Genomic DNA, 14,818 nt, shown 5'->3' with positions numbered 1-14,818 from the left:
CCCAAGTAATCCCACTGGAAAATTAAGCATGTGCTATGAATTGATATCAACTCGTGCCAGGTTACCTCCCTAAAGAGTGCTGCTGCAAGCACTGTTGCTACATTTCTTGGACAACAGTTTGATGGTCTGTGTGCATGATGGATAGTTTATGCTGTATGCTACTGTGGAACACAGCGCTACTGTCTGCCCCGGGAGACTGTTAGAGAGGTGTGCCACTGGGAGCAGCAGTTACTTTAACACTTCTAGAGAATCTTGGATAAATGTTGTACACCTAAAAACTTTAAAATGTAGCTTATGCATGTATGTGGTGGTGTACTAAAGATCTGGCTACTCCATAACTAACAATGCAGTTTCTTTTGTCTTGCTGTAAATCTCTGCTGGAAGCAGGATAAAAAAGTGTATTAAGCAATATATTAGCAAGAAATATTTAGAGAAACCATGAACTCTTTTTAATGGACCACCCTCTCCAGTTTCTGTTCTTTTAAGGAAGTTTTTCCTATTCATGACTCATTTCACTCTTTGGCTAACATCAAGGGTAATGGAATAACGATTAAGCACAGGAATGTATTTTTTTTTTTTCAGGTTTTGTCCTTCAAAAATCTTTATGAATTTTCTGTATAGTCTTATGTAAATAGATATGGATATACAAGCTTGATACTTGGACAAGGTAAAATGTACACTGTTAATATCTGCTTTTCTTAGTAATTTAAAAAAATGTTCCCTTTGATTCTTTAAGTTTAGGTTTTGCTGGATACTCCAGACTCCCTATCCAGTTAAAATGACATGCTCCAGGCAGCCAATTACACAGAACTGTTAAGTGAAATTAATGAGGTCACCCTTAGATTACACTTTGTGTTTTATTTTCATTTTATAGGTCTGTATGAGCTGCTGGCTGCATTGCCAGCCCAGCTGCAGCCACATGTGGACAGCCAGGAAGACCTGACCTTCCTCTGGGATATGTTTGGTGAAAAAAGCCTTCATTCACTGGTAAAGGTAAACCACATTTAAGTCAGATTCTCTTTGAGAAGAGCATATGGAAAAATGTTTTGAGTGCCATCTAGTAAACCAGTGATCGAACTGCTGCTCAGCAAAAACAAAACAGCCTTGTTTCAGCTAACTCTGCTTCTGTCAGGGATGGAAGTTGTTAAATAAGATTCTACCAAAAATACATAGATGATTTCATTTAATAGTGATGTTCTGGCAGTATACACTAATGCAGCAAACATATGTTGTTTGCCCTTGTTTAGAAAGAGAATACTAAATAGTAGCAGGAAATCTGAGATGTCTTTATGGTCAACATTCAAGACCTGGAGTTTAGCTTAAATAAATAAATGTTCACAGCAAAAATTAGAAGGAATATGTTTTCTGAGGTCAAGTGTGGCAACAGTTCAATAGCCACATTAATTTAAAATAATTTCCTTTAAAAAAGTCAACTGAAATTTTAGAAAGCTGTTCTGTTTATTGGCTTGTCTCCACTGGAAATTGTGTTTTGCATATAAATATATTGAACTAAAGCATGACTATAAAGTAAGTTTGGAAGGATACTTCAGTAAAGTGTCCTGCTACGAAAATGATCAACAACCAGAAATCAAAGCATGCCGTGGAAGTATGCAAAACAATCTAAAAAATACTCAGACTGCTTAAAGCAGTAAAATAAGACCAATCAGCTAGTTAGAAATGTACCATGCCTACGGTATGGTATGTCTTGAACCTCTAATATAGGGATAACTCAAATTGAAAGTAAATTCTGAAGTCTCAGTTGAATCAGTCGGAGGTGTAGCAATCCATGCCACAAGTGCTCGTAATTCAGCAAAATTTGTAACAGTTGTCAATCTGTAGTACTACTCAATGTATTGTCCCTCTGATAGTATTTTAAGCAAGATTTGAGGAAGTCTTTATGGGTAGCATTGTCCTTAAATCCTTCATAGTAACCATGAATTAATACTTACTTTATAGCAGTCCTCAAAGGTGTGACCTAATACGTTCTGTATTTGGCTTATTGATGTGGAAACAGTTACCACAGACACAAATTTGCCTATCCTGAGTTCATGGAAGTGGTGCAGCTGTTAGCTTAGCTGCTGTAACCTGAAGGGGTGGAAGGAGGTAATGAAACTTGGTAAAAGTAGGATGACCTCCAAAAGTAGTACAAGCTTAAGTTCAACAAATAGTTACTCTGAAAAATGGCTACTGGATGGTAATTGAACATAAGCAGTAAAATTAACTTCTGTCATCCCATTATATAAATGGTTCAGAAATCAGCATTCAAAAATCATGAGTCAGGCCCCAACAACCGAGTGTGGTTTAAAAATAATTATTGTGTTAAAAACAAATTTTAAGGATTTTTGTTTTTGTTTTTTGAGGCCATAAGGTATGTTTGAAGTCACACTTTCAAGCTTCTCTCTACGACCATGTGAGATGGAAACTTTTTTTTTTTGAAAGCCAAGATTCCTATATAATCACAGGTCTCTAGGTACTAGGATTTTTTGTGGAAAAAAATTAAATATAACAGCTGGTAATGCTAGATATGAAAAGGAGACTGCAGTGTTTTCAAATTAATTTGTTGATTTTACAGTGTAATTTCTGAGTGTTACAGTACAAGCCAAGGAAAAAGGGATCTTTATTGCAAGTTATAATTTTATAACTACTGAGGATAACTTGTTTTGGGGAGACAGGCAGATGGTCGTCTAATGATGGTAGTAATTAGAAATCAAGGACAGAACCTTTTTGTCAATATTTGATCAGAATTATTTTCAGATTGTCAAAGGAATCTTTACATATCTTAATCTTCTCTGGTAAGAGATAAGTAACAGCAACAAACTAGAAGGAACAGTATTCCATTATCATTCTCAGTTGCTCTATGGGCTTCACCCCCTATGCTCCACTGACCTTTATAGGTACTGTGGATTTCATTTCACCCCAAGCACCTTACTGGCTGACTTTAATTGGTCAGGCTGCCAATAGGATCACTAAAAAGGTATGAGTTGTACACTGTGGTTGTTCCCAGTCTGGTTCTGCAATAATGTGTTAATAACTAAACTAATCCAGAGATGTAATTGGGTATTGATGAGTTCTCTCTTAAGGTATAGGTACACAGCAATTAAACACTCATGGCTGGCCTGGGTAAGCTGACTCAGGCTCATGGGCGAGGGCTGTGGACCTGTAAAATTGCTGTGTAGACATTCACACACAGGCTGGAGCCTGAGCTCTAGGACCATTGTGAGGGGGAGGGTCCCAGAGTTTGGGCTCCAGCCCAAGCCCGAACATCTATGCAGCAATTTTTAGCCCTGTGAACCTGAGTCTGCTGACCTGGACCAGCTGTGGCTGTGCCATGAGTCTTTTATTCCAGTGTAGATGTACTCTTAGATTCTGATCCTTCCAAAAATTAACTTCATACATGTGAGTAGTCACACTGAAGTATAGAGCTTCTACTGTGTGCTCAGCCTCTCCAAGGTAAACTCAAGGTAGATTTCATTCCTGATCCCTCTAATCCCGCACTTCCTCTTATATATTTATTCCATTTGGAAGGGTGTTTCATAGTTTTGGTTTTGTTTTTTTTTAAGGCCGAAAGAAGGACCATTGTGATAATCTAGTCTAGAGGTGGGCAAACTATGGCCCATGGGCCGCATCCAGCCCATCAGATGTTTTAATCCAGCCCTCAAGCTCCTGCCGGGGAGCAGGGGCTGGGGCTTGCCACACTCCAGTGCTCCAGCTGGGTATCGGAATCGGGGGCTTGCCCCACTCTGCGTGTGCTGTGGCTCTGTGCGGCTCCCAGAAGCAGCGGCATGTCCCTCCTCTGGCTCCTACACATAGGGGAAGCCAGGGGGCTCCGCATGGTGCCCCTACCCCAGACACCACGCCCGCAGCTCCCACTAGCCGGGAACCGTGGCCAATGGGAGCTGCAGGTGCAGCACCTGTGGATGGGGCAGTGCACAGAGATGCCTGGTGGCACCTCCGCATAGGAGCCGGAGATGGGACATGCAGCTGCTTCTGGGAGCTGCTTGAGGTAAGTGCTACCCAGAGCCTGCACCCCTGACCTCCTTCTGGACCCCTACCGCAGCTCTGATCCCCCTCCGAACCCCTCAATCCTAGCTCAGAGCCCCCTCCTGTACTCTGAACTGCTCATTTCTGGCCCCACCCCAGAGCCCGCTCCCCCAGCCGGAGCCCTCACCCCTTCCCACACCCCAACCCCCAATTTTGTGAGCATTCATGGCCTGCCATACAATTTCTGTACCCAGATGTGGCCCTCAAGCCAAAAAGTTTACCCACCCGGATCTAGTCTGACCCCTGGCATAACACCGGCCATAGAATCTCACTCATTAACTTCTGTTTGAGCTGTAACATATCTTTTCAAAGATATCCAGTCATGTATCCAGTTTCAGGGAAGGTAACACTTAAATTTTATAGACAAGAACAGTTAATACAGTTAGGCATAGGAGTTAGTGTCCTATCCAGCCTTACTATTTCCCCTGTTTCAGAGTTTCAGAGGCATTACTGCTTTGTTCTAGGGTCTGGAATGCAATTTGAAAGGCTAATTTTACAGCAATAGTGTTAAATGTCTACTGTACTTTGTGAGGACAAATACATGCAATCAGGTAGGCAGTGGGAGGAAGGCTGATATTTTAAAGCAGAAGGATGCACTGTAGCTTATGGCCAAATAGTGTTTTGGTACTGAGGTAGCTTTTCTTTTAAACCTACACAAAGCGAAGAAGGAAGTTGGAGGAAAAAGCATATTGAATTAGTAGTAACTGAATCCTAGTATTTCTGTACATGAGGTGGACAGAGCTCCTCATTTAGGGACAAAGCTCATTTTTTAAGGGAAAAGCTTGGTCTTGCTAGTATTGGTTATTAGTGGTAATGTACGAGCAGCAATTTGTAGAAGCTATTCTTCAGGGCTGCAAACTGGTCAGAAGGCTTGCTTTCTAAAGGCCAGACGGCTTAAAAAGCTGCAATAAATAGAAAATTTTTAATTTTAAAAATTATCAGTCACTTTGTCTACAGGTGTTTCATGTGAGCATCTATAATTACAGCATTTTCTGTAAGAATGTTATGCTAGTGTGTATGATTTGCTACACTGGCTTTCTTTTTTGGATCTCTCTTCATTCAGTACAATTGGATAGAAATATCCTTTCTGTGAACTTGGACTAGTGTGTACAGCTCTAAAAAGTTAGAGATGGAAAAGTTGTATTAGATCATCCAGTCCATCCCCTGCAAATGCTGGATTGTTCCGACAGTACATTCCTGTTGTAGTAAGTAAAACCAGCAAAAACGTATGCAATCATTCATTCTTCCCTCTTTGACTCATTCCTGGTCTGAGAGAATCTGATTTTAGTTTGCAAAGTATAGAGCAGAGAAACTATTGTTGGTAGTTTTGGAAGACAAAATTGACTCTCTGAAAAGTGAATGTTTGAAGTTTGTCTTTGTCTGCTTCACTCAGCTGATTCCTTCCTCATTTCATTACTTGACTCACTTAAGTGCTACTAGAGGCCTTCATCTTATGATTTCTGCATGGTGGAGGAAGCATAGGTCCCAGTGTTTGTGTATAGACTTGTCGCAAACATTGTGAAGAGATGATGTGGCTCTGGGAAGAAGGATAAAGGAGTTTGAGGCACAAGTGGTCTTCTCGTCCATCCTCCCCGTGGAAGGAAAAGGCCTGGGTAGAGACCGTCGAATCGTGGAAGTCAACGAATGGCTACGCAGGTGGTGTCTGAGAGAAGGCTTTGGATTCTTTGACCATGGGATGGTGTTCCAAGAAGGAGGAGTGCGAGGCAGAGACGGGCTCCACCTAACGAAGAGAGGGAAGAGCATCTTCACAAGCAGGCTGGCTAACCTAGTGAGGAGGGCTTTAAACTAGGTTCACGGGGGGAAGGAGACCAAAGCCCTGAGGTAAGTGGGAAAGTGGGATACCAGGAGGAAGCATGAGCAGGAGCGCATGAGAGGGTAGGGCTCCTGCCTCATACTGAGAAAGAGGGACAATCAGCGAGTTATCTCAAGTGCCTATACACAAATGCAAGAAGCCTAGGAAACAAGCAGGGAGAACTGGAAGTCCTGGCACAGACAAGGAATTAAGATGTGACTGGAATAACAGAGACTTGGTGGGATAACTCACATGACTGGAGTACTGTCATGGATGGATATAAACTGTTCAGGAAGGACAGACAGGGCAGAAAAGGTGGGGGAGTTGCACTGTATGTAAGGTAGCAGTATGACTGCTCAGAGCTCAAGTATGAAACTGCAGAAAAACCTGAGTGTCCCTGGATTAAGTTTAGAAGTGTGAGCAACAAGGGTGATGTCGTGGTAGGAGTCTGCTACAGACCACCGGACCAGGGGGATGAGGTGCACGAGGCTTTCTTCCGGCAACTCACGGAAGTTACTAGATCGCAGGCCCTGGTTCTCATGGGAGACTTCAATCACCCTGATACCTGCTGGGAGAGCAATACAGCGGTGTACAGAGAATCCAGGAAGTTTTTGGAAAGTGTAGGGGACAATTTCCTGGTGCAAGTGCTGGGGGAACCAACTAGGGGCAGGGCTCTTCTTGACCTACTGCTCACAAAATTAGTAGGGGAAGCAAACGTGGATAGGAACCTGGGAGGCAGTGACCATGAGATGGTCGAGTTCAGGATCCTGACACAGGGAAGAAAGGAGTGCAGCAGAATACGGACCCTGGACTTCAGAAAAGCAGACTTTGACTCCCTCTGGGAACTGATGGGCAGGATCCCTTGGGAGAATAACATGAGGGGGAGAGGAGTCCAGGAGAGCTGGCTGTATTTTAAAGAATCCTTATTGAGGTTACAGGGACAAACCATCCCGATGTGTAGAAAGAATAGTAAATATGGCAGGCGACCAGCTTGGCTTAACAGTGAAATCCTTGCTGATCTTAAACACAAAAAAGAAGCTTATAAGAAGTGGAAGATTGGAAAAATGACCAGGGAAGAGTATAAAAATATTGCTCGGGGATGCAGGAGTGAAATCAGGGAGGTGAAATCACACCTGGAGGTGCAGCTAGCAAGAGATGTTAAGAGTAACAAGAAGGGTTTCTTCAGGTATGTTAGCAACAAGAAGAAGTTCAAGGAAAGTTTGGGCCCCTTACTGAATGAGGGAGGCAACCTAGTGCAGAGGATGTGGAAAAAGCTAATGTACTCAATGCTTTTTTTGCCTCTGTCTTCACAAACAAGGTCAGCTCCCAGACTACTGCACTGGGCAGCACAGCATGGGGAGGAGGTGACCAGCCCTCTGTGGAGAAAGAAGTGGTTCGGGAGTATTTAGAAAAGCTGGATGAGCACAAGTCCATGGGGCCGGATGCGCTGCATCCGAGTGTGCTGAAGGAGTTGGCGGATGTGATTGCAGAGCCATTGGCCATTATCTTTGAAAACTCGTGGCGATCGAGGGAAGTCCCGGACGACTGGAAAAAGGCTAATGTAGTGCCCATCTTTAAAAAAGAGAAGGAGGAGGATCCTGGGAACTACAGGCCAGTCAGCCTCACCTCAGATCCTGGAAAACTCATGGAGCAGGTCCTCAAGAATCAATTCTGAAGCACTTAGAGGAGAGAAAAGTGATCAGGAACAGTCAGCATGGATTCACCAAGGGCAAGTCATGCCTGACTAATCTAATTGCCTTCTATGACGAGATAACTGGCTCTGTGGATGAGGGGAAAGCGGTTGACGTGTTGTTCCTTGACTTTAGCAAAGCTTTTGACACGGTCTCCCACAGTATTCTTGCCAGCAAGTTAAAGAAGTATGGGCTGGATGAATGGACTGTAAGGTGGATAGAAAGTTGGCTAGATTGTCGGGCTCAACGGGTAGTGATCAATGGCTCCATGTCTAGTTAGCAGCCAGTATCAAGTGGAGTGCCCCAAGGGTCGGTCCTGGGGCCGGTTTTGTTCAATATCTTCATAAATGATCTGGAGGATGGTATGGATTGTACCCTCAGCAAGTTCACAGATGACTCTAAACTGGGAGGAGAGGTAGATACGCTGGAGGGGAGGGATAGGATACAGATGGCCCTAGACAAATTAGAGGATTGGGCCAAAAGAAATCTGATGAGGTTCAACGAGGACAAGTGCAAAGTCCTGCACTTAGGACAGAAGAATCCCATGCACCACTACAGACTAGGGACCGAATGGCTCGGCAGCAGTTCTGCAGAAAAGGACCTAGGGGTTACAGTGGACGAGAAGCTGGATATGAGTCAACACTGTGCCCTTGCTGCCAAGAAGGCCAGTGGCATTTTGGGATGTATATGTAGGGGCATTGCCAGCAGATCGAGGGATGTGATCGTTCCCCTCTATTCGACGTTGGTGAAGCCTCATCTGGAGTACTGTGTCCAGTTTTGGGCCCCACACTACAAGAAGGATGCGGAAAAATTGGAAAGAGTCCAGCACAGGGCATCAAAAATGATTAGGGGACTGGAAGACATGACTTATGAGGAGAGGCTGAGGGAACTGGGATTGTTTAGTCTGCGGAAGAGAAGAATGAGGGGGGATTTGATAGCTGCTTTCAACTACCTGAAAGGGGGTTCCAAAGAGGATGGATCTAGACTGTTCTCAGTGGTAGCTGATGACAGAACAAGGAGTAATGGTCTCAAGTTGCAGTGAGGGAGGTTTAGGTTGGATATTAGGAAAAACTTTTTCACTAGGAGGGTGGTGAAACACTGGAATGCGTTACCTAGGGAGGTGGTGGAATCTCTTTCCTTTGAGGTTTTTAAGATCAGGCTTGACAAAGCCCTGGCTGGGATGATTTAGTTGGGGATTGGTCCTGCTTTGAGCAGGGGGTTGGACTAGATGACTTCCTGAGGTCCCTTCCAACCCTGATATTCTATGATCTCCAAGATTATTAAAGTACTTAGAAGATCACAGCCCAAAATAGTACAGGCTCATAGACTGGTTAGAGAACTTGGGGGGCGAGGGTGGAGGAAGAGGAGAAAAGGGAGGAGAACAATTCCTGTATTCGCTTTCTTTAAAGAATTAGAGTAGCAATTACAGAATATTTTCATGTGGACTTAATGCAAATTCTTCTGTTCTTTTCAATTTGCCAACTTGGCTTGGAGTGAGCCCTTCACCCCCTCCATAGTCTTAAGCATCTCTATTTATGATTGGAAGCAAAGTAGGATTGAAAAAGCTAAGTACTGGGCTTCTAGAAATTCATGCATTACCCTTAAATATCCTTAAAATTTGTATCTCCTTCTTTGAGAAAGAAATGGTTAACTTCAGGGGCTTTCATTTTTCTAAATACCGCAATAGAATGAACAAGGAAAACGTGTAGTGGTAAATTCATCTTTGAATATTAATGTAACCAAAGTACATAATGCTGTTTCTTGAGTGTATGCATTCAGTCAAGTGGTTATTCTGAAAGTTGAAACATTGGAATCGCAGTGGTATTGGCGCACCAAAGACTGGGTTACTGAGGGAGTTGTCATTGTGAGATTTCCAGAGGTTTTCAAGCTGTACATTTGCAGATGCCATGAGATAGAAACTGAGAAAGCTCAAGGCTTCTGTTACTTTTTTATCTTTACAGAGAAAAATAAAGGAAATGTTTAGGAAAAATAAGATTAGAAAAGGCTATTGTAGTAAGGCTGTTACAAAATAAAATAATTAGTGAATGCTCCATGGATTATGGTAGGCTTTTCTGCAGTAATAATGTCACAATGTGCCGCATCATCAGGTCATTTTAATTGGTCCAGGTATTATACTATACTGTGTAACAGCACTACTGTTTATGCTGAAATTGCAGTTTGTTTAATCTCTGATTGCTGGTTCCCAAACTAAACCTATGATCTGGACTGGATTGAGCTAGGTTTACAGGAAGAGAGATTTTCTTTTAGCTTTATAACATACACCCCATGCCAGAAACTGTAAGAAACAAATACTAGTCTTTAGAATAAATGTGCCTGAGCGTGCTACACATGCTACAACTCAAACAGTAGTTACAGGTTTAAAGCAGGAATTATTGGGTGAGGTTCTATGGCCTGTGTTATGCTGGAAGTTAGACTAGATGATCATAATAGTCCCTTCTTCTTCAAGTGCTGTCCCTATGGGTGCTCCACTCCAGGTGACGGTGTGTCCCAGCGCCGTTGATTAGAGATCTTCGGTAGCAGTGCCTCTTTGGGACACATGCGCTCAGCTGCTGTCTCGCAGTCTCGTTAGAGTCTGCCTGAGTGCGCGTGTCCTGCACCCCCCTCGGTTCCTTCTCAACCATCCTCTGCTGAAGACGGGACTCAGGGCAGCGTTGATCCTCTTCCCTGGTCTCTGAAGGAAACAAGTACAAAGACGTAGAAATAGTAACATCCCAGTTACTGAAGAGGTGGGCTATGGACCATACCCTGATTCACCGACTCCTGACCCTCCATCAGCTCCAGACGGAGCCCTCATGCCTCCGCCTCCACAGAATGTGGACGACTTTAAACAATTCCAAGAACTTTTCAAGAAGGTGGCACTCAGCCAGGACATCCCTTTAGAGGAGGTCCAGGAGACACAACACAGACTCCTCAAAATCCTCCAACCCTCTGTGCCCTCAAAGATTGTGCTCCCCATAAATGAAGTGTTCCTAGAACCAGCAGGCACCCTCCGGCAGACCCCAGCCTCTATCCTACCAACTTGCAAAAAGGCTGAACATAAATATTATGTTCCTGCTAAGGATGTAGACTTCTTCTCTCATCTACAACCACATTCTCTTGCAGTGGATGCAGCGACACACAGGACGAAACAGCTGCACTACCGGCCCACCCCGCAAGACAAGGACCTCAAACATCTTGACCTCTTGGGCCGCAAGGTTTACACCTCCTTCACTCTGCAGTTCAGAATTGCAAATTATTCCGCCCTACCTGCAAGCTACGACTTCAACAATTACAATAAACTCTTTGATTTTACCTCCCATATCCTGGAGGGCAGGAGAACAGACTTTAAGTCAGTCTTTGTCCAGGGTCAGTTGGTCTCCAGAATGGCTCTACAAGCATCTCTAGACATGGCAGACACAGCAGCTCGCACTGCCGCAACTGCGGTGGTTATGCGCAGATCTTCCTGGCTGTCTGCATCTGGTATCCCCAAAGACCTACAGACCAAAGTGGAGGACCTCCCCTTTGATAAAGATAAGCTTTTTGCAAAAAAAACCTCTTTCCCCTGCCTAGACGATTGCCTCATCAAAGGCAACTCAAACAACGAGACACTGAGCTACCCATTTCGCCATCTTCCTCTTCCATAGCTTAGGTCTGCAAATAAACTTCCAAAAATCCACCTGACACCTACACAGTGGATCAAGTTCATCGGAGCTCACCTGGACTCAATCTGAACCAGAGCCTCACTCCCACACAACAGATTCCTCACTATTACCCATCTCATACGCATGCTCTACACTTGCCCCAAGATACAGGCAAGAATTTGCCTACACCTCTTTGGCCACATGGCAGCCACCACCACTGTGGTCAAGTATGCCAGGCTGCACGTGAGATGTCGTCAGGGTTGGCCCTATTCAAACTACAAACCCAGCAGACACAGCTTCTGCATGATGCTAACTCCTCCAGCGAATGTAATAGCTTCTCTACAATGGTGGACAAGACCAGAAAACCTCTTCTTCACCCGCAGCTCCAGAAACTCCATCTGATGGCGTGGTTCCTTCATGGTTCCAGACCCATGAACTAGCCTGTTCTGAGCAAGTCTGGTATGTCCTCCTGCATAGCAGAAAAGACTCCACTTGTAAGACTTACCTGCAGAAGTGGAAATGCTTCTCCATGTGGTGCTCCCATAAACACTTGACACCCCATACCGTGACCCTCCCTAAGGTCCTAGACTACCTCTTGGAACCAAAAGAGGATGGGCTATCAGTCAGCTCCATCAGAGTACACCTCATGGCCCTCGCCACCTTCCCTGATTTGCTGGACGGATATGCGCTCTTTGCCCACCCTACCATAAAACGCTTTCTCACAGGCCTGCAAAATCTCTACCCTGAGATTTAGCCATCGGCAGCTGCCTGGAATCTCAACCTAGTTCTTTGCGGTCTTATGAAACCTCCTTTTGAGCCCTTAGCTACCCCATGTCTTCTCCATCTGTCTATGAAGGTAGCTTTCTTGGTTGCTATAACATCAGCAAGGAGAGTGGGGGAAATAAGTGCCCTGATGGCCTACCCTCCCTACACAACCGTCTCTAAAGATAAAGTTACCCTGTGACCCCATCCTAAATTTCTCCCTAAGGTGGTGTCCACCTTCCACCTTCTCCAACTAATATACTTACCTGCATTCTATCCCAAACCTCATGACACTCCGCACGAAGCAGCTCTACATACCCTCGACATTAGCCTAGCAATCGCCTTTTATCTGGACAGGACTAAACCATTTTGAAAGTCCCCACGGCTATTTGTCTGCACTACTGAGAGATCGAAGGCTTTGCAAGTGGATCTCTGACTGCATCAGATACTGTTACCTCATTCAGAATGCCCAACCACTCGAAGGCATCAGAACTTATTCTATGTGATCTCTGTCAACATCTGTTGCCTTCTTCCATAACGTACCTATTCCTGATATCTGTAAGGCGGCCACATGGACATCTGAACACACATTTACCAGACATTATGCTATCACGCAGGATACCACGGCAGACACCATAGTAGGCCACACAGTACTGTCTACAGTCGTCACTGCCGCAAGTCCGAAGTCCCACCAGCCATAGTGGGTACTGCTTCACATTCACCTGGAGTGGAGCACCCACAGGGACAGCACTTGAAAAAGAAGAGAAGGTTACTCACCTTGCAGTAACTGAGGTTCTTCGAGATGTGTGTCCCTGTGGGTGCTCCACTCCCTGCCCTCCTCCCCTTTACTTTGGAGTACTATTCTGACATCTCCACAGTAGAGAAGGAACTGAGGGGGCTGTGGGACGTGCGCGCTCAGGCAGAGTCTAACGAGACAGCAGCTGAGAGCGTGAGTCCCGACCAGGCACTGCTACCGAAGATCTTTGATCAACGGCGCCTGGACGCACCGTCACCTGGAATGGAGCACCCACAGGGACACACATCTCGAAGAACCTCAGTTACTGCAAGGTGAGTAACCTTCTCTTCTGCCCTTAAAATCTGTTAAAGAATTACCTTAGAAAGTCGTACAGATATAATTAAATCTATATTCTACTTTTGTGTTCCTCATTTACACTTTGTTTCTGGACTCAATACACACATCTTTAGCCTCATACTTTATGATGAAGAAATGTCTAGATTCTACTTTTCTGTTTAGTGATTTACATTATACTGACACATCATTATTGCATGTGAGCCTCGTAAGCAATTTCCATACAAATTTGCCATTTGCTCAAAAGCTGAGCCCTTTAAAAAATAAATGGAAAAGGGGGGCATAGTGAAGAAATAAGATGATTTTTTTTTTCATGTGAGGTATAGTTAGAGTTTCTTGAGATACCAGTTGGCTGCAAAGAATCTTAGTAAATTATGCCTCCCATGTGAGGGAAGTAGGCCATGTTTCTATATGCTCACAGCAAATCCTTTGGGGCAGGTTGTTAATTGTCTGAAATGCTATTTGCTTTGGCATGGGGGGAGAAGGGAAGGGAAGGAAGCCAGACCATGTGAGTGTAAGCATATACCACCTGGCCATATGTAGAGGGAGGTGTGAATGAGGTAGATGGCAGCAGCTGGTAACAATCTATGGCCAATGAAAGGTAATTGTTCAGCATGCTCTGTAGGGGAAGCAGGCAAGCTTGCTTCTTACGTTATAGTTTATATTTTTCAAGCATAGAAAGCATGCAAAACTTACTGAAGACATAAATTCTGAAGTTTCAGAGGAAAGCTGTCACTTCTGTAATGCAGACTATCCAAACAATGTACACATGTGGTCGGTTTTACAGAACAGGGGAGAGAGTTTTACTGCAGTTAAAGTCTTAATATTGATATATGAAAAGTCATAGACAAAAATTAGATAGGTAATTAACATGTATCTCTTAAATCTAAATCCGTGTAAGTCTAGGAAATGTTTACCTTTGTCAAAGTGTCTCTCTTTTTTCTTTACTGTTCAGTGAATTATTTTGGTGAGTCAGAGATGTCTAAAGAGGTGCCACACAACCTGGCCTATAAATCTTGCTGGTGTTTTCAGCTCTTCAGAGAACTGAAATTCTATAGAGCGATGTAAGCTTGGTGGTACTCTAACCTAGACCATATAAAGGAATATTAAAATGTGGTCTAGTTGATCAGGACAGTTACTTTATCAGTGGAGGAAATTAAGACTTTTGTCATTTGTTGGTATAACTCCTGATTTCTTTACGATTGTGGGTACCATCTTTTCTTTTGGAAGGTTGAGGTTAAGTTAATTCTAGAAATTCTCTTTTTATATAGTTTTTTAAAATACAGAGAGATGCAGTGGAATTTGACTCTTCTCCTGGTGTAAAATATTGATATGAAATGGTCTGATTCCAACATCTAAATGTAAAGTTGATTTTTATAGCACTCTTCCTGCTTACATTAAGGTAAAAACTACTTACTAAATGGACATCTAGAAAAGAGAACTCTTAATGGCTGACAAAAGTGCAGACTTTGTGGCGTATCAGGAATAAACTTTCAGATAAAAATACATTAGCTAATTTTGCTTTCCTTAAAAGTATTACACCCAGCAAAGGTGGTATGTAAAATATGTTTTCTGTATTCTTACATAAGTTTCTTCAAATTTAAAGTACTGCAAACTTTTATAGCCAATGTACTTGATTTTTGGAGAGTGGCACAATTCGCTTGGAGATTTCATATGCTGGCTGCAAGCTGAGGAGGACCTGGCTGCCTTTATGCTTAAATTTCCATGGAAATAGTGATCAGATCAGTCAAAATAAAGTAATTGAAGGTTTATAGAAGAT

General features: G+C 43.6%; 1 protein-coding gene across 5 annotated transcripts in view; it reads left to right on the top strand.

The window, feature by feature from the left end:
• The window catches only part of MPP7 (MAGUK p55 scaffold protein 7), a 340,212-nt gene that overhangs the window by 137,406 nt on the left and 187,988 nt on the right, over positions 1-14,818 (top strand). For all 5 annotated transcript variants that reach the window (XM_084620415.1, XM_084620414.1, XM_084620412.1 and 2 more), the window contains one exon: positions 875-993. In XM_084620415.1, coding sequence (XP_084476541.1) covers positions 958-993 — 36 coding nt within the window. In that variant the 5' untranslated portion in view covers positions 875-957. The remainder of the gene's footprint in view (positions 1-874; positions 994-14,818) is intronic.

Source organism: Lepidochelys olivacea (assembly GCF_965140295.1).
Source record: "Lepidochelys olivacea isolate rLepOli2 genome assembly, chromosome: 2".
Classification (NCBI taxonomy): Eukaryota; Metazoa; Chordata; order Testudines; family Cheloniidae; genus Lepidochelys; species Lepidochelys olivacea.
This window is presented reverse-complemented; position numbering and strand designations above follow the sequence as displayed.